The 27,819-nt window shown below is 44.9% G+C and overlaps 1 protein-coding gene across 1 annotated transcript in view; it reads left to right on the top strand.

Annotated features, from left to right (window-relative positions):
* LOC138097474 (laminin subunit alpha-3-like) overlaps positions 1 to 27,819 on the top strand; it is a 173,431-nt gene that overhangs the window by 41,969 nt on the left and 103,643 nt on the right. The window contains exons 5-9 of the mRNA XM_068993656.1: positions 17,222 to 17,339; positions 18,381 to 18,499; positions 20,051 to 20,221; positions 24,664 to 24,755; positions 25,932 to 25,937. Coding sequence (XP_068849757.1) covers positions 17,222 to 17,339; positions 18,381 to 18,499; positions 20,051 to 20,221; positions 24,664 to 24,755; positions 25,932 to 25,937 — 506 coding nt within the window. The remainder of the gene's footprint in view (positions 1 to 17,221; positions 17,340 to 18,380; positions 18,500 to 20,050; positions 20,222 to 24,663; positions 24,756 to 25,931; positions 25,938 to 27,819) is intronic.

Below are 27,819 nucleotides of genomic sequence, written 5' to 3'. Positions count from 1 at the left end.
CTGCCCTCAATCTTTCCCAGCATCAGGGTCTTTTCAAATGAGTCAGCTCTTTGCATCAGGTGGCCAAAGTATTGGAGTTTTAGCTTCAGCATCAGTCTCTCCAATGAATATTCAGAACTAATCTCCTTTAGGATGGACTGGTTGGATCTCCTTGCAGTCCAAGGGACTCTCAAGAGTCTTCTCCAACACCACAGTTCAAAAGCATCAATTCTTCAGCACTCAGCTTTCTTTATAGTCCAACTCTCACATCCATACATGACCACTGGAAAAACCATGGCCTTGACTAGATGGACCTTTGTCAGCAAAGTAATGTCTCTGCTTTTCAATATGCTGTTGAGGTTGGTCATAACTTTTCTTCCAAGGAGTAAGCATCTTTTAATTTCATGGCTGCAATCACCATCTACAGTGATTTTGGAGCCCAGAAAATTTTTATTTTTAAAATTTATTTATCTATTTTTGGCTGTGCTGGGTCTTGGTCACTATGTGGGCTTTCTCTAGTTGTGAAGCTCGGGCTTCAGTAGTTGTGGCACTTGGTCTTAATTGCCTCGGGGCATGGGGGATCCTCCTGGATCAGGGATCGCACCCATGTCCCCTGCATTGGCAGGCAGATCCTCAACCCCTGGACTACCAGGGAAGTCCTATTTCTCATTTTATAGTGTTGATGATAGTTCTGAGTCATTTTAAGAAGTACAGTGAGATTCTGTAGAAAATCAAAACTCAGGCTTTGTAAGCTGGCTGTGGTTCAGTTTTCAGTTTTGCTTCTTTCCAAGTGGATTGTCACAGAGAAGCGCAACATCAAGTAGGATGACAAGCATTAAAGGCTGATAGAAGAGGCAGTTGTGTCTGACTCTTTGCGACCCTATGGACTGAAGCCCAATTGGCTCCCCTGTCCATGGAATTTTCCAGGCAAGAATACTGGAGTGGATTGCCATTTTATAATTTTCCTTTTATATATATAATTCAAAACAGACCAAGAACCTTTTACTTAGCTATTACCTTTGAGAAATGATGTGATACGTTCTTTTTCCCTTGAGCAAAGATATCCTTTAATTATAAGGCCTCATTAGCTATTGTACTGTTTCATCCCCCAATATTTTTTCTTTTGCCCCTAAATGTTTCCAGCGACAGTAGGATAATGATGTGTGTGTTGTTGACATCTGAGAGTGGGTTCATTTCTAAATATATAAGGATTCATCCTAAGCATGGATATCATGACTCATAACACCCCCTCGAGGCATTCTTTCAAAAGACCCCTTCCCACCCACGTTGTACCTTTTCCTACCATCATTGCTACTCTTGCTAAGAGTTATTGCTTACTTTGGAGAACAATTAGAGCTTAGTAAAGTGTGTTCTTTGCTGAAATTTCTTGCTCAACGTATTATCCTAGAGAAGACAGACTTGCACAAATCACAATGGCTTGTAATCTGGCTATCTGAAATACTTATTTTGTCCCTGAAACTGATCTGTGATCATAGCATGGAGAAGACGTAGTTCATTGCTGGAAAAACTTGGCCAGCTTTCTGTGGTGATGGTTTGGCGGTTGCAAGCATGGTGTGATTGCAGGGTGTAGAGCAGCTGCCCACCCCCCCCTGGAATTCCTTTTGCTGAGGATCAAGCTGTTAAAAGGTTAATGTTGTTGGGAGAGGTAATACAGTGACTTAAAACTCACTTGAGACCAGGTTTCTACAGGAGAAAGAGGAGTGCTGGCCATGTGCAGCTGATGGGAAAAAGGATCTATGTACTCTCAACTTGAGTGTACATCTGAGTCGTCTCTTCCAACGACAGGTCTGACTCCAAAGGTTGCAGGTATGCCTGTAGAGTCTGAGATGCTCCCGGAGCTGCCCGGCTGCTAGCTTGGGGTCCACACTCTGAGCAGCAGTTGGCCAGAAGGACACTCTGCTCATTATCTGGCCTCCCTGGGGCTTGAACAGCAGGGATAGGCTGAACCAGAAGCGGGGTAGACAGTGGAGGTGAGGTCTGGGATTTGGCAGCCTCCCATTGCTAGTGATAACTGTGCTAGGGATGCATGGACCTGGAGGTTGAAGCACATGTCCACACTGCCAGGCACCTCTTGGTGTTTCTCCTGTTGCTGGCTTTCTTGAGCATGGTGCACACAGGGCCGGAATGTCAGGCTGTGCAGCCACTCCTGGTGTTGGCAGGGCCACCCGGGGAGGAACGACTCCTTGAAGAAGGGACCATGCTCTCCCTGACCTGCCCTGTGGCTGCCCATCCAGCTGACTGCATATAACAGCCCAGGCTTGGGAATCAGATGTGACCTTGAGTCCTGGTTTTGTCACCGACTCATGGAACATTCCATGTCTTCTGCAAACTTTGAAAGTGAAAGTGTTAGTTGCTTAGTCATGTCCAACTCTTTGTGAACTCCCTGGACTGTAGCCCACCAGGCTGTTCTGTCCATGGGATTCTCCAGGCAAGAATACTGGAGTGGGTTGTCATTCCCTTCTCTAGGGAATCTTCCCAAACCAGGGATCAAACCCGGGTCTCCCACAATGCAGGCAGATTCTTTACTGTCTGAGCCATCTGCAAACTTTAGTTTCTGCATCTATGAAATAGAATATCAGTATCCATACACTCGGATTATTGTGAAACTACTGAAATACAGAAGTATTAATACCCAGCATATCCTAAATCTTCAACACATGCTAGTGTTTCTCTCCCTCCTCCTCATGATTACTCTAATAGTTTGACTTGAAGAATCCTTGCAGATGCCCCCCTCCCTCCTTGTCTTGTGACTGCGGCCACCTGCTCAGTTGTGCTGTTTGGTCATGCTGCTGGGACCTGCTCAGTTGTGCTGTTTGGTCATGCTGCTGGGACCTGCTCAGTTGTGCTGTTTGGTCATGCTGCTGGGACCTGCTCAGTTGTGCTGTTTGGTCATGCTGCTGGGACCTGCTCAGTTGTGCTGTTTGGTCATGCTGCTGGGACCTGCTCAGTTGTGCTGTTTGGTCATGCTGCTGGGACCTGCTCAGTTGTGCTGCTTCGTCATGCTGCTGGGACCACTAACCCCAGCAGACAGAGCTTCACGTTGTAGACTAAGCTGCAGCCCAGCGAGCACTGAGGAGGAGCCCAGGCTTCTAGCTCAGTGACCACACTTGGTCAGCCTTGAGTTGTCCTGGGGCCCCAATGTGGTCAGGTCACCGTGTCACACCTTAGCAGCAGGACCCTCTCCACCCCTCCTCGTCTTCCCCTCTAACCATCTCCGAGTCCTTAACTGTAAACCAAAAGGCAGGTGCACAGAACTTCCAATATTGATTTTCTGAAACGGAGGAGTGAAAAGCAAAGATTTCCTTTGGGAAGTCCCTGAATAGAAACTTGGATTCTGGTGATGAGATAGCCCCACGTGTCCATCCTTGGGCCTCTGTGCCCTGCTTCCTGCAGCAGAAGTTGCAAGTAGTGACCAGTCATGGGCTGGGCTCCCGGACAGACCTCGCCATTCTGAAAGGAGCACAGAGAAAGGAAGATGCCAGAGGTTAGGAGGACATGGGGACGTAAGGCAGGAGCCCGATCGAGCTGGCCAAGTGGATAGTTTCAGGCTCAGAAAGTGTTCCCAAACTTGGGGTGGGTTTATTCCCTGGGACCCATTAGTTGGATTGCAGTTCAAGTGGAAGCTGCCCTTTTTCCTTGCAAGTCTCGCCATGAAGGGACCCATATGTCTTAGCTGTTAGGCAAGAGGAGAAAAACGCCCTCTCCACTACTGGCTGCCCAAAACCACGAGAAAAGGATTCCTTCCCGGGTGCCTGCGCTCGCTGGTGTTGACATTAATCAGGATCACTCCATCATGGCATCTCCCTTCCTCCCCACACAAGCGGCCCCTCCTGCTGCCACCCAGAGCCAGGACACAAGCTGCTCAGGGATGTTTCCAGTGGTTCCTTGACATTCTTTGCCAAGTCATTTGGCCAGGACAGGAAGCAGTATATAATTTGTGATGACAAAATACTGATGTTCCATATAGTTTTGTATTGTTTTATCTCCTTGGGAGGTAGTTGTTGGAGGATATTAAAGCTACAGTCCCCACTTGGAGGAGAGGAGCTCACAGCATGTGATGAATGAATTGCACCCTCTCGAGCTGTATTTTTTGTTTCTCCCTTCATCCCTGGTCCTCACTCCTGTTTCCTGGCCCTTTGAAAGCACCTCCTCTAATATCTTTGCTACTTAATCTGAAACGTGCGTGTGTGTGTGCGCTCAGTCGCTTTAGTTGCGTCCATCTCTTTGTGACCCCATGGACTGTATCCCGCCGGGCTTCTCTGTTCATGGGATTTCCCAGGCAAAAATACTGGAGTGAGTTGCCATTTCCTTCTCCAGGGGATCTTCCTGACCCAGGGATAGAACTCGCGTCTCTTAAGTCGCCTGTGTTGGCATGCAGGTTCTTTACCACTGACACCACCTGGGAAGCCCATACAATGTATAGCTGTATAATTTAGGTAAATGTGTTGTGGCATCTAGTTTGGTGTCTTCCCTCTTCATGCTCTTCGTGTTATGAAGGCTCATTGGTGCTGCATGTGTAATATCTGTTCCTTTGCTTCTCACCACTACATGGTTGGTGTTTGTGTGGTCATCAGTAAGATTGTCTTTCAGGTTGGTTTTGTGTAATAAGATATTGCCTGGGAGGGGAGAGTCATATATGGGTGTAAATCAGGTGCATTGAAAGTTACATCAGATATTTAGAACTCATTTTGCATTTTTACCCAGAAAAACGTTATAGATAAGCTCTAAGCTATGCCTTGCTGCATAGCTTCAGTTGTGTCTGACTCTTTGCAACCAACATGGACTGTAACCCACCAGGCTTTTCTGTTCATGAGAGTGTCCAGGCAAGAATACTGGAGTGGGTTGCCATGCCTTTCTCCAGGGGATCTTCCTGATTCAGGGTTCCAACCTGCATCTCGTAAGTTTCCTGCATTGGCAGGCAGATTCTTTACCACTAGTGCCACCTTGGAAGCTGTACCTGAAAACCTATTTAGTCCCCAGTGTAGTTATGATTGTATCATATTCTTCTTTTGCAAGATGGCTAGTATAAACATTATGGTATAATCCTCTCCTCTCTGTGTAGCTTTGGGGGTATGGGGAGAAAGGGGCCCCAGATTGGGAAAAGGCTGAGGAGGAAGGAAGACCAAGGGAGTAAGAGAGTGGAGAAGGGGTAGAAGTGGGTCCCTGGGAAATGGGGGGGGTCCAGGCCATTGTGTGGAGGTTGGATGATGGAACTTTGGAGCTCCACCCGCCCTCCAGCTCCAGACTCTCCTTCCCAAAGCCTGGCTGCTCACCCCCATCTACTGTCGTCAGATCCAGACCTCTTTTCCGGCAAGGTGGCCAGATTGCTTTTCTGTAGGGTGGTGCCTGCTGGCGGGGAGGGTGTTTTTCCCCATCAGTCCCCTTCTGTGCCAGTGGGCAAAGCGGGCGTGTGCTGTGCCCTACCCACCAGGCATGCCTGGAGCTGATTCGCTGCACTCGTCTAACCCTCCTGCGGCAGACGATCTGTCTGGCTGCCCTGCTCACTGCCCTGGCCGTGTTCCACTTCTTGTCCCTCTGGCTGAGGCTTGAATCCCTGTCCAAGTTCCTAACAGTGTCTTGCCCAGAGCTGGATTTCAGGAAATTGAAGCTTGAAGTTCAGCTCAGTCACACAGGGCCACCTGATTCCCCACCGATGCTGAGCCAGCCCAGGACACCCTGATGCCCAGCCAGCTCTCCTGACGCCCATCACTGTGGCCACACTGCTTTCTGCCACCCAACCACTGTCCCTCACCCTCTGCACTCTGACGCTTCTCCCCAGGCCTCCCCACTCCCTGCGGCATCACTCCTTATCGCATGTTCACCCTGCTGTGAAGAATGCCTGTTCTGGGTCCTCTCAGGAGCCAGAGCCTTGGAGTAGGAGCATTTGGGACGCAGGAAGCCACCTTATGTCCAGATCCGAGAGTTCACCCATGGATGCATCTTTTCATCACAGTGAAAGTTACTTGAGTGTCCTTTTTTTGTTAATAAGAGATGCAGGTTCCATCCCTGAGTTGGGAAGATCCCTTGGAGGAGGGCATGGTAACCCCCTCCAGTATTCTTGCCTAGAGAATCCCATGGACAGAGGATCCTGGTGAGTTCTACAGTCCATAGGATTGCAAAGAGTCAGACACAACTGAAGTGACTTAGCACACAGTGCAAGTTCAATCCTTGGGGATTTGGCGGACTACCAGCATCACCCTTATCCTGGGCCAAGTGCAGGCCCTGCCCTGGCCTGCAGCTCCATATAGTCAGGGTGTACCTGTTGCAGTTCGTGAGATGGCAGGATAATCAAACTCACATCCTGTATCCACAGGCTGTGTGTACTCCTGCAGGAGTAGTTATTTAATTGCTCCTGTGATGAGTGTTTTAAAGGAAGAGCACAGAGTTCCAGGAAGCATCAAACGCAGACCAGAGAAGGGGAAGGCTGCACTGAAACCTATGGGTTCCACGGGAGTTAGCAGGCTCCAGGGGGCAGGGACGAGGTTGCCGTTGGGTCAAGTTGAGTTGAGCTGGGGGTGAGATGTCTCAAGTGGAGATTAACTAGATGGTTGGGTCTGGAGTTTATGTGAGGAGTCTGGGCCATGATGTAACGTGGACATAGTGCGGAGGGAGGTTAGAGGAGGCTGAACTCTGGGTGAACTGGAGGAGGGGTGAGGAAGCGGGACGAGGCAGCGCTCCACTCTTTGCAGGATCGGCTGCCTCCAGGGGAAGGAGGTAGGTGGAGGGTTTGGTTGGAAGGAGAGGAATTTGACTTTCAGATGGAAGAGTCATTTGAAAACTGATGGCTTGGAGGATGTTACGCTTAGTGAAATAAATCAGAGGAAGACAAATGCTATGTTTCCTTTTTAAGAAATTTATATATGTATTTTTGGCTGTGCTGGGTCTTCATTGCTGCAGGGGCTGCTCTCTAGCTGTGGCCCTTGGGCTTCTCATTGTGGTGACTTCTCCTGTTGCAGAGCACAGGCTCTAGGGTGTGTGGGCTTCAGCAGTTGCAGCTCCCAGGATATAGACCACAAGCTTAGTTGCTCCATGGCATGTGGGATCGTCCCAGATCAGGGATCAAACCCACGTCTCCTGTGTTGGCAGGTGGATTCTTTACCACTGAGCCACAAGGGAAGACTCTATATGTTTTCATTAATCATTGCAGTCTAAAAAATAAAACAGATGAACAAATATGATAGAAACAGATTCACAGATACAGAGAGTAAACTAGTGGTTACGTGTAGGAAGAGGGATGGGAGAGAGGCAAGATAGGGATAAAGGGTTAAGAGGCATAAATTACTGGGTATAAAATAAATAAGAATCAAACGTGATGTGCAACATAGGGAATATAGTCAATGTTTTATAAGTTTCTATGGAATATAATCTATAAAAATGTTGGATCAGTATGTTGTACTTGTGAAACTAATATAATATTGCAAGTCAACTATAGTTTAATTAAAAAATTAATACATAAGATAAAAGCTGATGGGAAGGACCCAACAGAAGGCAGGAGGGGAATGAGATCAGAGCACAGAGGGAGGGATTGGCTTTTTGCAGAGGAGTGGGGAGGCTCCTGCTCTGTAGGTCCAGAAGGAAAGAGGGAGCTATGCAGATGTAAGTGTGCTCATGGGTTTGGGATGGGAAGGCAAGGGATCCCTTTTTGATAGTCTTAATTTTACCAGTGAAGGAGTCACCTTTGAGGATGGAGGGAGAGGATGTGAGGTAGTGGGAAGGGGGTCTGAGGATCTCAGAGAATCAGGTTCAGGAGATGGGCAGAAACCAAGGAGGCTGCACAGTCAGAACCACAGGTCCCTCTGCGAGGACTCAGCTGTGGCTGAGCACTGGTGGCTGCGGCTGGTGATGGCCACACGGTTAGCCTGGAGCCTGGACTCTGGACTTGGTACATTCCTGCTGGCGTCGTCACTTCCCCAGCAGCCAGATGGGGCTGCCATACTTGTAGCTTCTAGAAACAAGTCTTCAGTGTCCCTGCCTTTTGGTATCATTTGCTCTAGATGCAACATCTTTGAAGGAGACATTGGATCAGGCACCCTTGCTGACTTACCTGTCAAGGAAGCTGGAAAACTGGCATTTTTCAGCTTTTAAAGGGAGCAGTGCATTCTGTTCCCACCAGGATTCATAAGGTGGGAAGGATTCAAAAGGTGGGAAGGATTCATACTGTGGGAAGGGCATTTGGATCCTCAGAAGTCCAACAAGCAAAAGACAAAACCTCCGTCAGGTCCCTTTGTCCAGACTCCTCACCCAGACCTGGCCATGATCTTTCTCAGGGTGGAGGTTGATGTCTCTTCATATGTGTAGTCTTTCATCCTTACCTGATGGCTCAGTTGTAAAGAATCCTCCTTCCAGTGCCAGAGATGCAGGAGATGCAGGTTCCATTCCTGGGTCAGGAAGATGCCCTGGAGGAGGAAATGGCAACCCACTCCAGTATTCTTGCCTGGAAAATCCCATGGACAAACGCGCCTGGTGGGCTAGTCCATGGGGTGGTGAAGAGTCAGACACGACCACGTGACTGAGCATGCACACAATGACAGCCAGTAAAAGACCCCAGATGCAATACCATCCACGTTGAGAACTGCCATTCTCGGGGATTTATGTTCAGAAAGTAAAGACAGCTTTTGGCCAAAGAATAGGTTCTAAGATGAATATTTAATCTATAGCCCCACTGATTTGAAGTGACACTTGAGCCTAAAGCTCATTCCAAAAAAAAAAAAAGCTCACTAACAAAAATGAATATGCTGAGTCAATTTAAGTGACCAGCATTACAGAAAAGCACAGCTGCTGTCAAAAAGGTCTCCAAAGTGCCCTACCCTTGGTAAGCACATTGGAAACCCAGCCAAAAGGATGGTTTTAGCCTTTAGGTAACACTCTGATTTAGCATCTTAAGAAAGATACAGCAGAAGGAGAAGGGAAGAAATGTGACAACCAAATTTAGGAAAGGAGCATTCTGAATGCAGGCTAGAAATGAGAATACTCATTTAAAAAAAATAATATTAAAAATATTTATTACTTTATTTGGCTGCACTGGGTCCCTGGCATGCAGGATTTTTGACCTTCATTGCATCATGTGGGATCTTGTTCCCTGACCAGCGATTGAACCCAGGCCCTTTGCACTGGAGTATGAAGTCTTAGCCACTGACTTGAAATGACACTTCAGCCTAAAGCTCATTCCCCCCACAAAAATGCAGACTAATAAAAAAGGAATATGCTGAGTCAGTATGCTGAGTAGTCTTGGAAAGTCCCAAGAATACTCTCCAGTGAGAAAAATATTGGCAAAGGGGAGGACTGGAACATGATGAAGGGTGTGGACTTGTTTATGAAAAATGATGATAAATAACATCGTTTAGAATCTGATTTATAGTAAATCATAATCATTGAGAAATACTTTGTTGAACTTCATCATGGTATAAGTCATATGTAGAAATCAGTATTTTTTTAGGAGTTGTGGAGTTTAAAAATGTAGATTCAAGGAGAAATTAGATACCTTGGTTGCTGATTATTAAAGTCGAGTTATTTAAATCTACTTGCCTTGGAAGAACATGATTATCATTTCCTTGTCCTGTATAGTTTGTCAAACAAATTCCAGTGCTGTTTATTGGTTCAGGGATTGAACTAAATGTCATCCTCAATTTTATTATAAATTAGCAAAAAAAAAAAAAAAAGTGTGAATGAGGGAAAGTAAGTTTTACAGGGAGAATCAAGTCCTGGACAAAAAAATTCCCTGAGAGTTCAGTGTAGCAATAGAGTTGGGTAAAATATTGGATTTCATTGTGAAGGTGAGCTCAGTTCTTGGATTCCAAAGGGCTTCAGCTTATCTAAAGTGAAAGTTGTTCAGTCATGTTTGACTCTTTTCGACCCCATGAGCTATACAGTCCATGGAATTTTCCATGCCAGACTAATGGAGTGGGTAGCTGTTCCCTTCTCCAGGGGATCTTTCCAGCCCAGGGATCGAACCTAGGTCTCCCACATTGCAGGCGGATTCTTTACCAGTTGAGCTACCACGGAAAGTAAAAAAAGTGAAATTGAAAGTCACGTAGTCCTGTCTGACTCTTTGTGACCCCATGGACTACACAATCCTCAGCTTATTTAAAATCACCACCAAATCTATCTGTAAATTTTAGTTGTGACAAAATGCGCTTGAGTAACATATGTTAATTTCAAAGTCTACCCTTTGAGTCTACTTAGGAAATAATATTGAATAGTTAACATCTACAAGGACTGAAAACCATGCTATGTCTTCAATCACTTTTTCCTTCAGAGTTAAGAATTCATCAATCATGAAATATGCAAATATTTCACCTTCTCCCTGCCTTTTGATTTTTTTTCCCTGAAATCTTCCACTGAAAAAGAGCAGTCTTGTCATTTTTCAAGTTATTGGAGTGATCCAAATTTTTAGACTGTATTTTGGCTCAGGGTTTTATGGTTATTGTAGTTATTATTAATGAGGAAGTGAGATATTTTAATTCTCTTTTCCTTCCCACTTCCTACCCTAATCCTTGCCTCCTGGTGACTTGAATCTTAATTCCTTAAAAGGAACCTAGGAAGATGTATTGTGGTATTTAAATTCTGGGCAGGCGGTCATGTGGGATAAATGGTAGAAATCTGTGCTACTTCAAAGAACAGGAGGAGGAATTATGAGAAAAAAATATCAAGACAGCGAGGAAACATGCAGTGGCCAGAACTTGTTAGCAGTGCAATGTGTTTTCTCTTAAAAGGGGATCCTAGGGTGAAGGCTCTTTCCCGGGGCGAGAGATTGACGGGGGACCTCTTAAGTCCCTTTAAGTTTCTGGAATGCTCTACCTTCCCTCAAAGAGGAGCAGGTGCTTTTGGGAAAGAGGAATGCTCTACTTTTTTTCAAAGGGGAGCAGGAGCTGAGGGACACAGTGACTTTCCTCCTAAGCACCCTCTTTCTGATGGTGCCAAGGTCTGGATTTCATAGGGCAGGATGGTGATAAACCCACAAGAAAGAAATGTCCTCGCCAAGCCATTGGCAGACATGCTGTTTGGACCAGGATTAAAAGGATCTGTTTTCAGGCCAGCAGAGCCGTATTTTCGTCACTGGACTTGCTTGTTTAATGGGGATTGTATTTCATTTTGTAAGAAGTTTTCAAACAGGATTACTAAAATGGAGTTTAATTCCACTTGACCTGCATTTTTCCTTCTCAATTAAAAACTTTCTATAACATTCAGTTCAGTTCAGTTCAGTTGCTCATTCGTGTCCGACTCTTTGCGACCCCATGGAATGCAGCACGCCAGGCCTCCCTATCCATCTATAACGTTAGCTTATTAGATAAATTTTTCAACTGGGCATGAGCCTCAAAAGAAATGTAGTTGTTTGGTTCTGGATTTGGGGGCTTATTTTTTCATAACTCTTACTTGTATTTTTACATAGATAGCAGGAACATTTGTAATTCAGTTAATTAAAATAAAGGTGTTAAAATGTCTCTATGGGTTACTTATGATCTAATGACCCAGGAAAAGGCAACTTTATAATTGGGAAATCTGATGGACATCTGAAACAACTGGTCACACATAGCATCAGTGTTAAGAGGACAGCCTGGCATCCTGTGCCCCCTGGCACGATGCCACAAGAAGAGGATGTCCCATGGGTAGTAATCCTGCCACAATGTTTACCCTGAATCAGATCGTGAAGAAATAATCAGACACATTCAGATAAGGGAACTTTCTGTGATAGAAAGATGTCAGTACCATAAAAGAAAAATCACGGGAGAACTGCTCTAGATTAAAGGAGACGAGAGACTTGACAAGTGAATGCTACACATAATCCTTGACTGCATCCTGGATTGGAAAAATACAATGGGCATTTTTAGGAGAATCAGGGAAACTCAAATATCCAATTCAAGATGATATATGATTTTTGTTTAAATGATAAAAATTTCATGGGCATCAAAATGTTGTTTATGTAGAAGAAATGTCTGTGTTCTTGGAAGATACATGCTGAAATATTTAGGGTTGAATCATAATGATATCTGAAATTTGCTTTCAAAGATTAGAAAAAGGTATATGTGTGTGTGCAGACACAGAAAGAGAAAATACAAATGTGGCAAATATTAACATTTGGTGAATCTAAGTGAAAAGTGTAGGGATATTCATTGTACTGTTCCTTGAGCTTTCCTGTAGGTTTGAGAATTATGCAAAATAGAAAGTTGGAAGAAGCCAATCAGGAAATGCTGCATTGTGGAGCAATGTTTATCAAATTATAAAACTGTGATACCAGATTTATTTCACATTATAACTTAGACTTTTTTGAAGGAAGGTTCCTGTTTCGTTGAGTCAGAAGTTAATTTTGGATGTGACTTTTAATACATTTGCATAATATTTTACAATTTCACATGTCTCATTTAATAAATTTCATTTTGATTCAATGATACATATTAAGCGCCTACTCTGAGACAACAGGAGTGATTAAGACATGGAGATGTCAGTCTAGTGGGAATGTTATATGAAAACAGATATGTGACACAGAGCTTAATGGTGGTTTTTAAAATGGAGAATGTAAAATTTGCATGAAGTAGATATTCTTGTCCCTCACTTATGTATTAAATATCTTTTATGATTGTTTTATATTATGATTTTATGGACAAGGAAATAAAATTGCAAAGTGCTTCAGTGATGGACTTAAGAGTCACAGGACTGGTGGGTCAGAGATTTGCTGCTGGAAATTCATTCTTCTCTGCCGTTAGCAGCCCACTGCCGAGAACACTTTGGGGCTCACCTCTGTCTCTGTGTTGCCAGTGGGTGCCCACCCCCTACCCCCCAAAGTAGGTGGTGACTGCACAACTTTAATATTCAGCCCTTCATTCGTGGCATTCATTGAACACCTACTGCCTGCATCTGGGGAGGAATGAATAGATGCTGGGCTGTAGTAGCTGGAGTCTCAGAGGCTTCAGGGTGATGAGCATGAGGATCAGACAGGGCTGGCTCATCCCACCTGTTCTCCCTGAAGGCTTTTAAGTCAAAGTGCCTTGGGCCGAAGCTTTCCAGGCGGCTCAGTGGTAAAGAATCTGCTTGTCACTGCTAGAGACTCAGGTTTAATCCCTGGGTTGGGGGAAGAGCCCCTGGAAGAGAAAATGGCAACCCACTCCAGTATTCTTGCCTGCAGAATCCCATGGACAGAGGAGTTTGGTAAGTTGCAATCCATGGAGTTGTAAAGAATTGGACTGAGCATGCATGGTTTCTTATGATTATTATCTGCTTCATTAAAACATTATTTAGGGATTTCCTTGGTGGTCCTATGGCTAAGACTTTGCACTCCCACTGCAGGGGGCCCGGGTTTGATCCTTGGTTGGGGAACTAGATGCCACATGCTGCAACTAAGAGTTTGCATGCCATAATTAAGACGCTGTGCAGCCAAATAAATATATTTTTTAAAACTTTATTTAAAGGACTACTTTGTACCTCCACCTAAATGCTCTTCAGCAACATTCAAGCCATCTTAGCTTGTCTCATAAATACATGGAGAAAGAATGACAACTCAATCCTTCTCGGTTACTTTTCCCTCTTTACTTTATCTCCCAAATGTTATTTCTTCAAAAATGCACAAAGTGGCCTTCTCTTTTCTGCTTCGAGTGACTCCATAGCCTGGCGCTTTCTCATTTCACCAAGGGCCCTTCTTTACATCCGTGAGTCTCAAGTGTCGCTCATGCTGCTTTGAAGTGTTTTGAGTGATCAAAGAGCAATCATAAGTAACTGATAACTCGGGTTAACAGAAGGCACCATTTAGAAGGCACAGCATTTAAAACTATCAAGTAGAAGAGAATAAGTCCCTACCTGTTGGCGTAACATACGTGAACCCACTGTGAACCCACTTTGGAGGCTGCCTCTCAGTGCCATCTAGAATCTGTACATTCAGGGGAAGTTGGCGGCCATGCAGGAGAGCTTGGCAGGAAGCCACTGCAAGTTGAACCGCAGTGGTGGGGAGAGAGAAGCAGAGTCTGTCAGTGTAGACTCAGAAAGAATGAAATGTGGCCTCCCAGTGTCTGGGCACAGAAACAGGTGCTAAGGCATCTCAGAATTAAGTGCCTAAGATAAAAATGGGAGGGGAACATTTGGAGTGGAAAGTCCTGTTGGTACATGGTGGAATCCCAGGACTTATTAAACTATATCTGCATGGAAGGCTCAGGGAATACTGTGGTATGTCTTCCCTTGCTAGATGTGGAATTTTTTAATTTTTACTTTTTAAAATCTTATGGCCGGACCACTCAGTGTGTGGAATCTTAGTACCTTGGTGTGGTGGTGGTTTAGTTGCTAAGTCATGTCTGACTCTTGCAATCCAGTGGACTATAGCCTGCTAAGCTCCTCTGTCCATGGATTCTTCAGGCAAGAATACTGGAATGGGTTGCCATTTCTTTCTCCAGAGGATCTTCCTGACCCAGGAATCGAACCCTTGTCTTCCTGTATTACAGGCAGATTCTTTACCAACTGAGCTATGAGGGAAGCCCTTATAATTCTTATTTTCTTGACTAGGGATAAAACCTATGCTCCCTGCATTGGCAGATCAGAGTCCTAACCACTGGACAGCTAGGGAATTCCCTCAGTGTCAGATTTTTAAATGCTATGCTGCTTTCAAGGAATCACGCATTATCTCAGAGTAGGATGAAGTAAAACAAAGAGAGGTTCCCTCTGAACCACCAACACTATTTCATTGATGAGAATTTGTGGTAGCAGAAAGTGCAGCTTTGGAAAACCGATGCACTCAAATATCCATCAAGATGTATTATCACATAGCTCCCTTCCTCCTGGCTCCCTATAATGGAATCTTAGCCTGTTTGGAAATAATGAGGTTTAGAGCTTCTTTGACAGTTATTTCCCTCAGGATGAAACAGATCAAATATAAGGACTGATCAGGTTTGGTGGCATTGCTAATTATCAGTGAGTAGAATATACAGAAGTACTGGGTTTTTACACCTGCAAGATGTGGGCACGTTGCTTCACCTCTCAGAGTCACAGTTTCCTCATATGTAAAGTGGAATTAATGAAATTTCACTTTTATTGTGAGAATATTTGTGAGATGCTTAACATATATGGTACCTAGAATATAGTAACCATTAAATCATACACTATAAATAAATAGGGTCTTAGGGGGGCATGCTATGATTATAGTATTTCCATGGAAGAGATTAAGAATGTTTAAATTATTATTCTGTCCTGAAATGTTTCATTTGTTTTCTCTCTTGCTTGCATATCTAAATGCAGTCTTCTCTTGAGGTGATCTGAGAGATGTGCCCCCTTTTTTTGTTTGGTTGTGCTGCATGGCATGTGGGATCTTAGTTCTCAGACCAGGGGTCAAACTGGTACTCTTGCCTGGAAAATCCCATGGACAGAGGAGCCTGGTGGGCTGCAGTCCATGGGGCTGCTAAGAGTCGGACTCGACTGAGCGACTTCACTTTCACTTTTCACTTTCATGCATTGGAGAAGGAAATGGCAACCCATTCCAGTGTTCTTGCCTGGAGAATCCCAGGGACGGGGGAGCCTGGTGGGCTGCCATCTATGGGGTGGCACAGAGTCGGACACGACTGAAGCGACTTAGCAGCAGCAGCAGTAGTTCTGAGACTTAAAAAAAAATGACACCTACCATACTATTGTATGTGAACAATATAAAAATGAAATCCCTTGGTTTTTTCCCACCCCCTAAGGAGTAAAAGGGTCCCACAGGGTCTGAATACTGCCTCCCTCTCTAACTAGTTGAACTCATTATCAAAATGGCTCTACTGGCCTAGTTAATAAGGTGGCAGAGTCCTCTTTTTTTTTTTTTTTTTTTTCTGCTCAAGGTCCCACAGTTAATCAGTGGTGAAGTTAGGACTCGAAAACTAGTGGTCCAGTTTCATGGTCCATTCTACTGATAGTTGTGGAAGCCCACTCCAGAAAGCCACAGTGCTGAGTGCTTAATGGTATCCTATTCACTCCCAGCGAGAACCTGTGAGAAAATTATAATTGTTTAAGAGACGAGCAAAGCAAGGCTGCTGCTGCTGCTGCTGCTAGGTCACTTCAGTCGTGTCCGACTCTGTGTGACCCCATAGACGGCAGCCCACCAGGCTCCCCCGTCCCTGGAATTCTCCAGGCAAGAACACTGGAGTGGGTAAAAGCAAGGCTAAATGGTGGTAATCTTGTCCATGGTTATGCTCCTATTAAGATGCAGCTATACCAAAATAATAAATCTGTATGCATCAAAGGACTAATATATGGAGATTATCAGGCTGTTTTTTGATCTGAGCCCAAATCCTTCCTGTTCTCTTGCACTTCAAGCCTTGTTGCATTTATGCCCTCATCAATTTGCCTGATTCTGGCAGGTCCATTCGCCTGCTAAATAAATTTACTCTATCAAATAGGGCTGGCAGAGTTCTCTTCTCAAAGTCATTGTTGAATCTGTCCCCTGGGGTTGGGGAGTATGGGGGGTGGGGATAATCCTCACTCATTAACACGTTAGCATATTTAACACCTGTATTCCTCATCATCCTAGGCTGTTTGATAAACACATAGATTCTCAGGGTTCACAGGCAAGCCAGATGAGTTTTGAGGGAAGGGGCATGAGTAGCCCGCGAGGACTCCTGGCGTCCATCACCTAGGCATGCTGGGATTCCAGGGTGGGAGGCTAAAGAATCTGAACCAACGCTGCACTTCATCTCTTTCATACCTTGGCATTGTCGTGGCTGTGGGCAAAGAGGGATGATGATGAATAAGAAGATCAATGAAAGGGAGAGAAATCAGGAGAAGAGGTGATGAGTGGAGATGACGCAGGAGTTGGAGATGCTCCTCTCTACCCTGCAGCTGCTCAGGTCTCATCCTGCAGCCATGAGCTCTCCAAGACCTGGACCAGGGCTGTGTCACTCCTGGGAGACGCTTAGGGCTGTACTGTCTTCTCCAGGTCTTGGAAGAGCTTAGCACATGATGACTGGTTGTTGGACATCAGACATCTCTGAATGTACAGACTTGAAGATGCCGTGTAGCCTGGTTGAAATTCAAGGGTAGAATGATTAAGATGTGGCAAAGATTAATGTCTCGATTCAGTGGAGGAAGAAAAATGATGACTTAGGGTGTGAAAATGTTAAGCTGGAGAGGTCCAGTCGGCAGTTAGAAGTGGGGCCTGGATCTCAGGAGGGGCGTGGCTAGATGTGTCAGCGTGGGAACCACCATCCCATAGAGACGGTGAAGGGTTTGGATAGACAAGGTGAGTTGAATAACTGTTTATCTTTTGCTCTATCAGCTTTTCCAGGTGGCCTATGTTTTAATCAAATTTGCAAATTCTCCTCGCCCTGATCTTTGGGTCTTGGAAAGATCTGTTGACTTTGGAAGTACCTACTCACCTTGGCAATATTTTGCTCGTAAGTAGTCTTACCTACCATGTTATGAGGGGTTTGAATTATTTACAGCAGATCGAGACTGTAGGTTTAACTAGAAAGTTAACCTTTCAGTGTGGGGCATCAGGGGCTGGTCTGTTTTAACTTTGTAGCTTACCCTCAGAACATCCGCTTCTTCAAGCATGTGTGCATGAGTACCAGGGGTACACATGTATAACTGGGGTTGAAACACCTTTTATGATAATGGTTCTTGCTACTATTCAGGGCGAAGCAGTGTATCTATAGGGCTTCCCAGGTGGCGCCTGTGGTAGAGAACTTGGCTGCCAATGCAGGAGACATAAGACATGCGGGTTTGATCCCTGGGTCAGGAGGATCCCCTGGAGGAGGGCATGGTAACCCACTCCAGTATTCTTGCCTGAAGAATCCCATGGACAGAGGAGCCTGATGGGCTGCAGTCCTTGGGGTCGCAAAGACTTGGGGCACTACTGAAGCGACTTAGCATGCATGTACACAGTGTATCTGACACTGGGCCAGAGCTTCATTCCATTTCCTTTTATGTAGATCTAGGAAGTAAGTTCCATCTTTATGGATCCTGCCTTTTCATGTTACTTACCTTGACCTTGTCATCTTCACTAATGAAGAATGTCTGAATCTCTGAACCCTATGATGAATTGAAGTGGACCGGAATCTTGCTATAAAGGCATTGGGTTTTCCAGGAATGCTCCTTAGAGGGTAAACTTGTCTAAGGAAGAGTGAAGATTTAGAATGAAATCTTCAGACTATTCCTGTTGAAAGTTGCAACAGGGCTTTCAGTGGCCAATATATATATATTTTAATAAATTTATTTATTTTAAATGGAGGTTAGTGGCCAGTATTTAAGTGGCCTGAAATGGCTTGGTTTTTCTTTCATGAATTAAGAATTTCATTCTAAGATTACATCTAAAAATCTTAAATGCTTCTCTGGTCTTTCCCTTTTTGTGTATTTTCTTAAGGAAACATAAGATTTCTTAAGAAATTTAAAAGAGGACAATATTTTATTGTACAATATTAACGTTTCCTTCCCAGATTCTAAAGTAGACTGTTTGGAACAGTTTGGGCAGGAAGCAAACAGGGCTATCACCCGAGATGATGATATACTTTGTACTACGGAATATTCCCGGATTGTGCCATTGGAAAATGGTGAGGTAAGTAGCTTTGGGAGGCCTTGAGAGATAAGACTTAAATATGAACATGAAGATGCACATTTTTTTATAATTGTGAAACTTGCATTTTCGAGCAAATTTAACATAGATGGAAAGAAACCACGTTGAAAATGCCCAGACTGAGTTGCTGGAAGTTCTTTTTTTTTTTTTTTTTTTTAATTGAACTATAATTGACAGTGGAAATTCTATTTGAGGTCTTTGATTTTTTTCTTGGGAAGTCAGGATTCTGACTCCAAGCCCATAGGTCTTAGATTCTCTTTTCTGTTGGAATATTTAAAAAGTGGATCACTGGTGATTGCGGTGAAGACCCCTCCCACTGCTTCACAAACACCTTGTCTCCCGTAGGAGTAGGGGGATGAAGGGGTGGTGGCAGAGCTAAGCCTGATCCTTTTTGGCAGGATCGGTGTCATTTGTCGGGGAGGGTTGCATGTCTTCCTTGCGAAGTCAGCCAGGCTATTGTTAGGGAAGATGAGAAAATAGCATAGTGGGAATCAGAGAAGAGTTCCATGGAGTGAGTTTCAAGTGAGCGTCTTTGAAGGGTGTCAGTCTCATTCTCCTTAGGGAGGGAGATCTTTCTTGAGCAGCTGTATCCGGTATCTTCCGGTGATGGGTCAGTGGTTCATGTCTTAATAAATGGTTGGGGCCTGGACTTCATCTCCTCAAGCTTTAAAACAAAACTTGGGTGGTCCAGTGGTAAAGAATTCACTTGCCAATGCAGGGGACATGGGTGTGATCTCTGGTCTGGGAAGATTTCACATGCCCCAGGCCAACTAAGCCTGCATGCTGCAACTACTGAGCCCACACTGCAGAGCATGTGCTTTGCAACAAAAGAAGCCGCTGCAGTGAGAAGCCCTCACACCACAGCTAGGGAATAACCCCCGCTCACCACAACTAGAGAAAGCCCACGTGCAGCAACAAAGAAGCAGTGCAGTCATAAATAAATAAATTTTAAAATATTAAAAAAAAATAAAAGCAAAACCTGGGTTTTGAATAGATTTCTTTGTCCCCTTCACTGTTTATATCCAGAGACTTCCTTTTTTCAACCTCATTTAGGTTTTTAGCTTCCTTTCTTTGATGCAGCTTGCAAAAAATGTTTCCTTACTTCCATAGATTTTAACATTATACTTTCAACATCTCATAGTGTTTATAGCTCCACAACATGGATACAGCAAAGGGTTTGTGAATGGAAATGGTTTACGGAACCCAAGAGCCCAGGTTTTGAAACATCAAATGACTCAAAGAAACCAAGAGTTTTGGAGCTTTATTGTGTGTGTGCTAAATCACTTTAGTCATGTCTGACTCTTTGTGGACTGTAGCCCACCAGGCTCCTCTGTCCCTGGGATTCTCCAGGCAAGAATACTAGAGCGGGTTGCCATGCCCTCCTCCAGGGGATCTTCCCGACCCAGGGATTGAACCTGCGTTTCTTACATCTCCTGCATTGGCAGCTGGTTGTTTACCACTAGCGCCACCTGGGAAATCTCTGATAAAAGGACTTTTTTTCTCCTCTATGTGTGTGTGTGGTGGTCCTTTTAGGTTGTGGTGTCCTTGATAAATGGTCGACCAGGTGCAAAAAATTTTACTTTCTCTCACGCCCTGAGGGAATTCACCAAGGCCACAAACATCCGCCTACGTTTTCTCCGAACCAACACCCTTCTTGGACACCTCATCTCCAAAGCACAGAGAGATCCAACTGTCACCAGGCGGGTGAGTAGCACTCTTCAGTGCCAGGACAGCAGCTTTTGGTACTTTGTTTGCTTGTTGAATTCATTGCCTCCAACTGTTTCAAGTAAGCTTTTTTTTTTTCTTTCCAAATTGGAGTTTAGTTGCTTTATAACGGTGTGTTAGTTTCTGCTGTGCAGCCAAGTGGATCAGTTTTATATGTACATAATCCCCTGTTTTTTAGATTTCCTTCCTATTTAGGTCATCACAGAGCATTGAGTAATGTTCCCTGCGTGCTATAGTAGTTCTCATAGTTACCTGCTGCTGCTGCTAAGTCACTTCAGTCGTGTCCAACTCTGTGCGACCCCATAGACAGCAGCCCACCACGCTCCCTCATCCCTGGAATTCTCCAGGCAAGAACACTGGAGCGGGTTGCCATTTCCTTCTCCAGTGCATGAAAGTGAAAAGTGAAAGTGAAGTCGCTCAGTCGTGTCCGACTCTTTGCGACCCCATGGATTGCAGTCCACCGGGCTCCTCCGTCCATGGGATTTTCCAGGCAAAAGTCCTGGAGTGGGGTGCCATTGCCTTCTCTGCTCATAGTTACCTAGTAGCATGTATATGTCAATCCCAATCTCCCGATTCATCCCACCTCCCCTTCCCCCTTGGATGTTCGTATGTTTGTTCTCTACATCTGTGCTTTCAAGTAAACTTTACAGCCAGTAATGTCAGAGAAGATGTTCTTGTCTGAAATATGAGATGCAGTTTAGAAGTTTGGCTGTTAAAGATGAATCATCATATTCAAAGAGGATGAAAGGCAAAAGATGTCAGCCATTCTGGTATTAGTCTGCTGTTATAACAAGTAGTCCTCAAGTGTCAGAAATGAATACAATAAAAGTTTAGTTTTTGCTCATGTCACAGTCTGATATGGGGTCAGCAGATGAGATCAGTTCCACATGGTCATTCAGGGACCCAGGCTGTTTCTGTGTAGAGCCACAGCCATCCTAGGATGTCAGACCCCAGGTCTTCCTCGCATTCTCTGCACCTGGTCAGCTGATGAGGGAAAAGAGAGAGAGCATAGGGAGGACGAGTCTCCTAACCACACAGCTCACTGCCATTGGCAGGAACTGGCTGTGGGACCCGTTGGACGTGCAGGAGGCTGGGTAATGCGATGGAGAAAAGCGAGGGGTACAGGCATTGGTGAACATCAGTACTCCCTGCTCATGTTAGGTGGCCATCCCTCGCTCTCAGTGTCAGGACAGTCCCCTGACTCCTGGGCACAGACGGTACCAGCAGAATAAATATCCCTAGTTCATTCTCCTCCCATCGTCTGATCCCCTCCCTGGGCCTCCCTGTGGTCAAATCTAGCAGGAGGCCGAAGGGAAAGAGACCCTTGTCATCCCATAAAGTTCGGCCCCTAGGCAACGTGCAGGATGGAGAGGGGTGCATGGTGGACTTGGGAGGGTGAATGGAAGATGCCAGCTCTATTTTATCGAGTCTGGCTTCTTATGTAGGTAAGTCAGAGGGCCGGGAAAGGAAGGGAGAGAGAAAACTCAAGCTTCGCTACAGTTTTGAGTTTTCTGAAAAGGCCAGTCCTCTGGAGTGTGGGTGGCCTGTTTCCTACAATTTCAGCCCCCTTAGCTGCCTGTGAGCTGCTGTACGTGGGAACTACGGCTGGATCCGAGGGTGGAATTTACAAGGGAATCCGGGGCTTTCTGATCAAGTGTAGCCAGACTGTTTCCATTCCTCTGCATTTGGAGCCTCACCACAGATGTCCTCAGCACATTTTGTGTGTGTGTGTGTCTTTCTGAGGGTTGTAAGGATACTCCTATGTATGTAGATTTCTTTTCACTTAGGTGAATGTAGTCTTCTCTATTAAGTAATTTTTAATTGGAGCATAATTGGTTTACCATGTTGTTTCTGCTGTACAATGAAGTGAATCAGCTGTATGTATACATACATCCCCTCCCTCTGGGACCTCCCTCCCACCCCCCATCCCACCCCTCTAGGTCATCACAGGGCTCTAAGTTGAGTTCCCTAGTATACGGCAGCTTCCCACAACCTGTCTGTTTTACACCCGGTAGTGTATATATCTGGAGAAGGCATTGGCAACCCACTCCAGTATTCTTGCCTGGAAAATCCCATGGATGGAGGAGCCTGGTGGGCTGCTGTGTATGGGGTCGCACAGAGTCGGACACGACTGAGCGGCTTCACTTTCACTTTTCACTTTCATGCATTGGAGAAGGAAATAGCAACCCACTCCAGTGTTCTTGCCTGGAGAATCCCAGGGATGGGGGGGCCTGGTGGGCGGTCTACAGGGTCGCACAGAGTCGGACATGACTGAAGTGACATAACAGCAGCAGTGTATATATGTCAGTCTTCCTCTCCAAATTCTTCCCACCCTCCCGTTCCCACACTGTGTCCACATTGGAGTCTGTATTCCAAAAGTCCCTGGGCAGATGAATGGATAAAGAAGATGTGGTACACGTATACAATGGGGTATCACTCAGCCATTAAAAGGAAAAAAATTGGGTCATTTGTAGAGACGTGGGTGGGTCTAGACTTTGGCATGCAGAGTGAAGTAAGTCAGAAAGAGGAAAACAAATATTGAATATTAACACATATATGTGGAACCTGGAAGAATGGTACAAGTGAACCAAGTAGTTTTTTATGGCGTGCACTGCATATATAATCCCCCCTTCCCCCAGTCTAGGTTGCTTCTTTAAGTCAAGGAGCCCAGAATACCAGCTGTTCTGTTACACATATTGCGTATGCAGCTGAGTGAAGGCAGATGGCGGGCCACTGCTTGCCCTAACCCGTGTGCAGAGAGAAACTTCTGTGGTGAAAGCTTCTGAGTGTGCACTTGTCTCAGAAAGCTCTCCAATGCTGCATTTATCTGTATTGAGAAGAGGGGCTGTTAATGTCTTCAGACTAAGTAAGACATGGCCAGGAAGCTAAGACACCGCACAGCTTTTAGTGAGGAGATGGGAACAGAGCCCCAACTTGGAGTGAGTAGGGAGGTTTAGGATGACTAACCTCAGCGACAGCTAACAGATACAAAGCACCTCTTGTCCTTGTGCGTTCAAAGACTTCCTAACAGATATTCTTGCTGGTGACATCACCTCAGTGAGAAAGATTATTTACACCCCCGACCCCCGAATTCCTTACTGAATCCTGTGCATCTCCAGCCAAGGGAAGGAAGGGAGCTGGCAGTTGGTGCCACCTATTATCATGAGTGGAGAGACCCTCGCCATGCTGGAGACATGCCCTGTCCGTGAGATGGCCACCCACATGGCTGGACTGGTTTAGGGGGCGAGCCTCAGCTGGGTCTGTAGCTATCTGGCCTTTTGGAGCTTGAACCTCCGCCTGTGGCTTTATTCAGCCCGCCATAGGCAAGCGGACGTCCATAGCTGCTGGTGGGCCCTGGCAGTCTCAGCACTGTATCTAATCCATTTTGGTGAATATTGTTCTCCTTTCTTGGAACCTGCACACAGTTGGTGCCAGATATTTGATACGAAATTATATTTTTGGTAAATAGATAATGTGCAGTATATTGTGCACTATGTGGAAGTCAGCTTTACATTTAAAAAAAGAGAGAAGCTGGGAAGCAGGCAACCCCTTTCCCAAAGGCTATAAGGGTGTGCTTCTTTTCCAAGGTAATTTCTCTTCATGCATTTAAAGCATTTATTTAGAAACTTTTCAAAGTTCAGTTTTATTTTTAAAGATTTTTTTTTAATGTGGACTATTTTTAAAGTCTTTACTAAATTCATTACAGTATTGTTTCTGTTTTATGTTTTGGCTTTTCAATCAGGGATCAAACCTGTGCTCCCCGCATTGGAAGGTGAAGGCTTAACCACTGGACCACCAGGGAAGTTCCAGTTATTTTTTTTAATAATGTAACAAGTTTTGATCATTAGTCATGACAACTATACCATTTTTTTTCATTTATTTTAATTTTTTTGTCTTTTGACCACATGGCATGTGGGATCTTAGTTCCCTGACCTGGGATTGAACCCACGTCCCCTGCATTGGAAGGCAGAGTCTTAACCACTGGACTGCCAGGGAAGTCCCAATTATTTTTTATAATTTAAAAAGTATAGTTCGTTAGTTGTGACAGCTGTACCATTTTATTTATCTATTTTTATTTTTTATTTTTTGTCTTTTGACCACATGGCATGTGAGATCTTAGTTCCACGACCAGGGATTGAACCCACGTCCCTTGTATTGGCTGCACGGAGTCTTAAGCACTGGACTGCCAGGGTATTTTATTTTTTAAAATGGACAGATTCAGCAGGGTGCTATTACATTTGATTGGGGAATGTATTTCTTTTGCAAGAAAAGGTACATCCAAACATGGCTCCCTTTTGTGCTGAGGGAGGCTTAGGAGACAGGATGGAAGGGAAGAGGGTCAGTACAGGTGTGCGTTAAACATTAGTAAAGTCTGTGTCGGGGCTTAGTAAAACTGACAGGTTCTGTTTTCTGCTCTATAGTATTATTACAGCATAAAGGATATCAGCATCGGTGGGCGGTGTGTTTGCAACGGCCATGCTGAAGTATGCAATGCAAACAATCCTGAAAAACTGTGAGTACCTTGTGTAGATTTTTTTAGCTTTCTATGAATGTCTAATTGTTTCAGTGGTGTTGGCATCCTATTAAATACTTCTAAGTTCCTTCCCTCGACAGGAATGTTTCAACATCAACACGAAGATGATGTGTGTGTCTCCTCTCCATCCCAACACCCCCTTTCCCACCCCTGCTCCAGACGGTGCCCCAGGCAGCCACACACAATTGAGTGCAATTGACAGGAGAAATGTTTGTCATCCCGGATGTATGTTTTCAAATCCTTTTTCATCTTTAAAACTGTGGTACAATACATATAAAGTTTACCATCTTAGCCATTCTTAAGTGGGGGCGGTTTAAGTTCATTGGTGTTCAATACATTCACAGTTGTGCAGCCAACCTCCAGAACTCTCTTCACCTTGCAGAACTGAGGCTCTTTACACACCGCTGCATTCTGTCCTCTCACAGCCCCTGGCAACACCGTTCTACTTTCTGTCTCTATGAATTTGTCTACTCTGAGTGTCTCATAGAAGACACAATATTGTCTCTTTGTGACTGGTTTATTTCACTTAGTATGATGTCCTCGTAGCATGTGTCAGAATTTCCTTCCTTTTTAAGACTGAATAGTGTTTCATTATGTATACACTGCATTTTGCTGACCCCTTCGTCTGTTGATGGACACAGGTCACTGCCACCTTTTATCTGTCATGAATAATTCTGCTATGAACATCAGTGTAACTCTGGGCATATTTCACGTATAACAAGATGCGTGTATCTCTAATGTTGTGTTCTGCAGTGTATGGATGTTGCGTGTGCTGCTCTGCAGCATGTGTGTAAGTGTGGCCAGGTGTGCTCGGTCGTGTCCAGCTCTTTGTGACCCCATGGACTGTAGCCCACCCGGCTCCTCTGTCCATGGGATTTTTCAGGCAAGAAGACTGGAGTGGGTTGCCATTTCCTCCTCCAGGGGATCTTCCCAATCAAGAGATCAAACCTGTGTCTCTCTGCAATTGTATGCACTCACATTATCACTTCTAGAAGGATACTCTGAAGGGCTAGAAATGACCAGATGCTAGATATAGTAATGTTTGTCTCTCAGTGTTTTAAATTGTTCAATTCCCCATAGCAGCATTTACCAGGGGTACATTTTACTGTTAGTCAAGTTCAAGTTTGTGCATGGCTACACAATGCTAAGGCCTAGATACAGGTTTGGGCAGAGGTGCCAGCTACCAGTGTACGTGGTAAGTTGGTGATGCCCTTGTGCCCAACTTGAAACAATCTCTAATGCTATCAGCCCCCTTTCAGGGATCAGGTGGTACTCTCTGAAATAGCACTGTGAATCTATCAACTGACCAGTCCTTAATCAGTAAGGGTTTGCTTATTAATGATTAAATATCCCTGCCATGTAACCTCCTAAACAGTTGGGCCCTCAGGCACTAGAAGCCGGATCAGGGAAGTCCGGAGTTGGAAGAGGAGAAAAGAGTTCACTGTAGGTCTCTGAGCCTGAGATACAGTGGTGCCCTGTGGGAGGGGAGAGAAGTCATTGGAGAGAGGCTGAGCTTCCCGTTTGGATGAGCTGCTGGCTCTGTGGCCTTGGCAGACCTGCAGGGGTTCTGTACTCCGCAGTGAATTGCTCCCGGTGTGTGTCATTGGACAAAATATCTCTCTGTCCCTCAGTGAAAGGCTCAGAGAGCCACTGGTCTACATTAGCACAACTGCCTTGCCTCCCTGTCTGCTGATTGGCTTCTGTCCAACAGGCTGACCTGCACAGATGATTCACAGAGGCCTCTATGAATAGAAAAAGTCTTATGTTCAAGGTGATTCAATGACCTAATGGAGGGAGCCATGGCTGGGCAATCAGCAATCAAGTAGAACTCGTGGCAAGGCTAAAGAGGACTTTAATTAAGCGTGAATACAAGGCTGACTTTGATGTCCAGAAACGTGGAAGGATCATGGGTTTAATTCTGAGCTTCCTAGCAGTCAACTCAAAAAGGGAAACCTGCGCAGTTTCATATTTCACTATGATCATAATCTAAAAAGTATCAGTAGTATAGGAGAAGGTGAATGTTGACACTGGGGCCAGATGAGATGTCTACCTGGAGGTGGATGGAATGGTCATGAAGGGGATTCTCCAGTCAACAACATATTCAGTAACATCCTTCCAACAGGTACAGGGATAAATTTTCTACATCAGTCATCAGCCTGGGCTGAGAGAGAATCAGCAAAAGCAATTATTTGGGGGTGGCAATATGATTCAGACAGGTTCCCAGCTCTCTCTTCTTTTTCTGTACTCAATATGGATCTCCCTATAAGAGCAGTCGGGCACTCTGCTGGTGGTCCAATGGTAAAGAATCCGCCTGCCAATGCAGGGGACACAGGTTTGATCCCTGGTCAGAGAAGATTCCACGTGCCGAGGAGCAACTAAGCCTGAGCATCTCGGCTGCTGAGCCTGCACTCTAGAGCCTGGGAGCTTCACCAAGAGAAGCCACTGCAATGAGAAGCCTGAGCACTGCAATGAAGAGGAGCCCCCGCCCGCCAGCACTAGAGAAAAGCCTGCACACGACAGTGAAGACCCACTGCTGCCAAAAGCAAATACGTATTTTTTTTTAAAAAAAAGAGAGAGTAGTTGGACTTCACAATACCAGAAAAAGAAAACAAAAAGAATAATAAGACTGTATGTTCTTTAAGCAGTTTGCCCTAAATATTTGTTCAGTCCAGCTTAAGCAAATTTCTCATTGGCAATGAGCTGAAAGAGCATCTCTAACCAAAACCCATTTGGACTCCAGGTGTTCTGTGCTGCCAGTTAAATCTGTGTCCATCTGCTTTAACAGGCAGCTGAGTTGGGAGAAGGATGATGCCTTTTCTTAGGAGAGTAACATTCCCATCTCCCCTAGGAAAGATTAATGGGATCCCCACGGGCACAGCCAAGAATTTTCTTAGACTCTGTTTTGAATACTGTTTCAAGCACAGATGAATGGAAGCTCAGAGCTTGGAGTTCTAATTCAGTGCCATGACTATAGCTATTTCATTTAAGCCTAGAAACATTTTAAGGCACGTCTATAGTGGAAAAGCTATGACAAACCTAGACA

Source organism: Capricornis sumatraensis, chromosome 21 (assembly GCF_032405125.1).
Source record: "Capricornis sumatraensis isolate serow.1 chromosome 21, serow.2, whole genome shotgun sequence".
NCBI classification, from domain to species: domain Eukaryota; kingdom Metazoa; phylum Chordata; class Mammalia; order Artiodactyla; family Bovidae; genus Capricornis; species Capricornis sumatraensis.
Note: the sequence above shows the minus strand (reverse complement) of the source record. Positions and strands in the feature narration are given on the sequence as shown.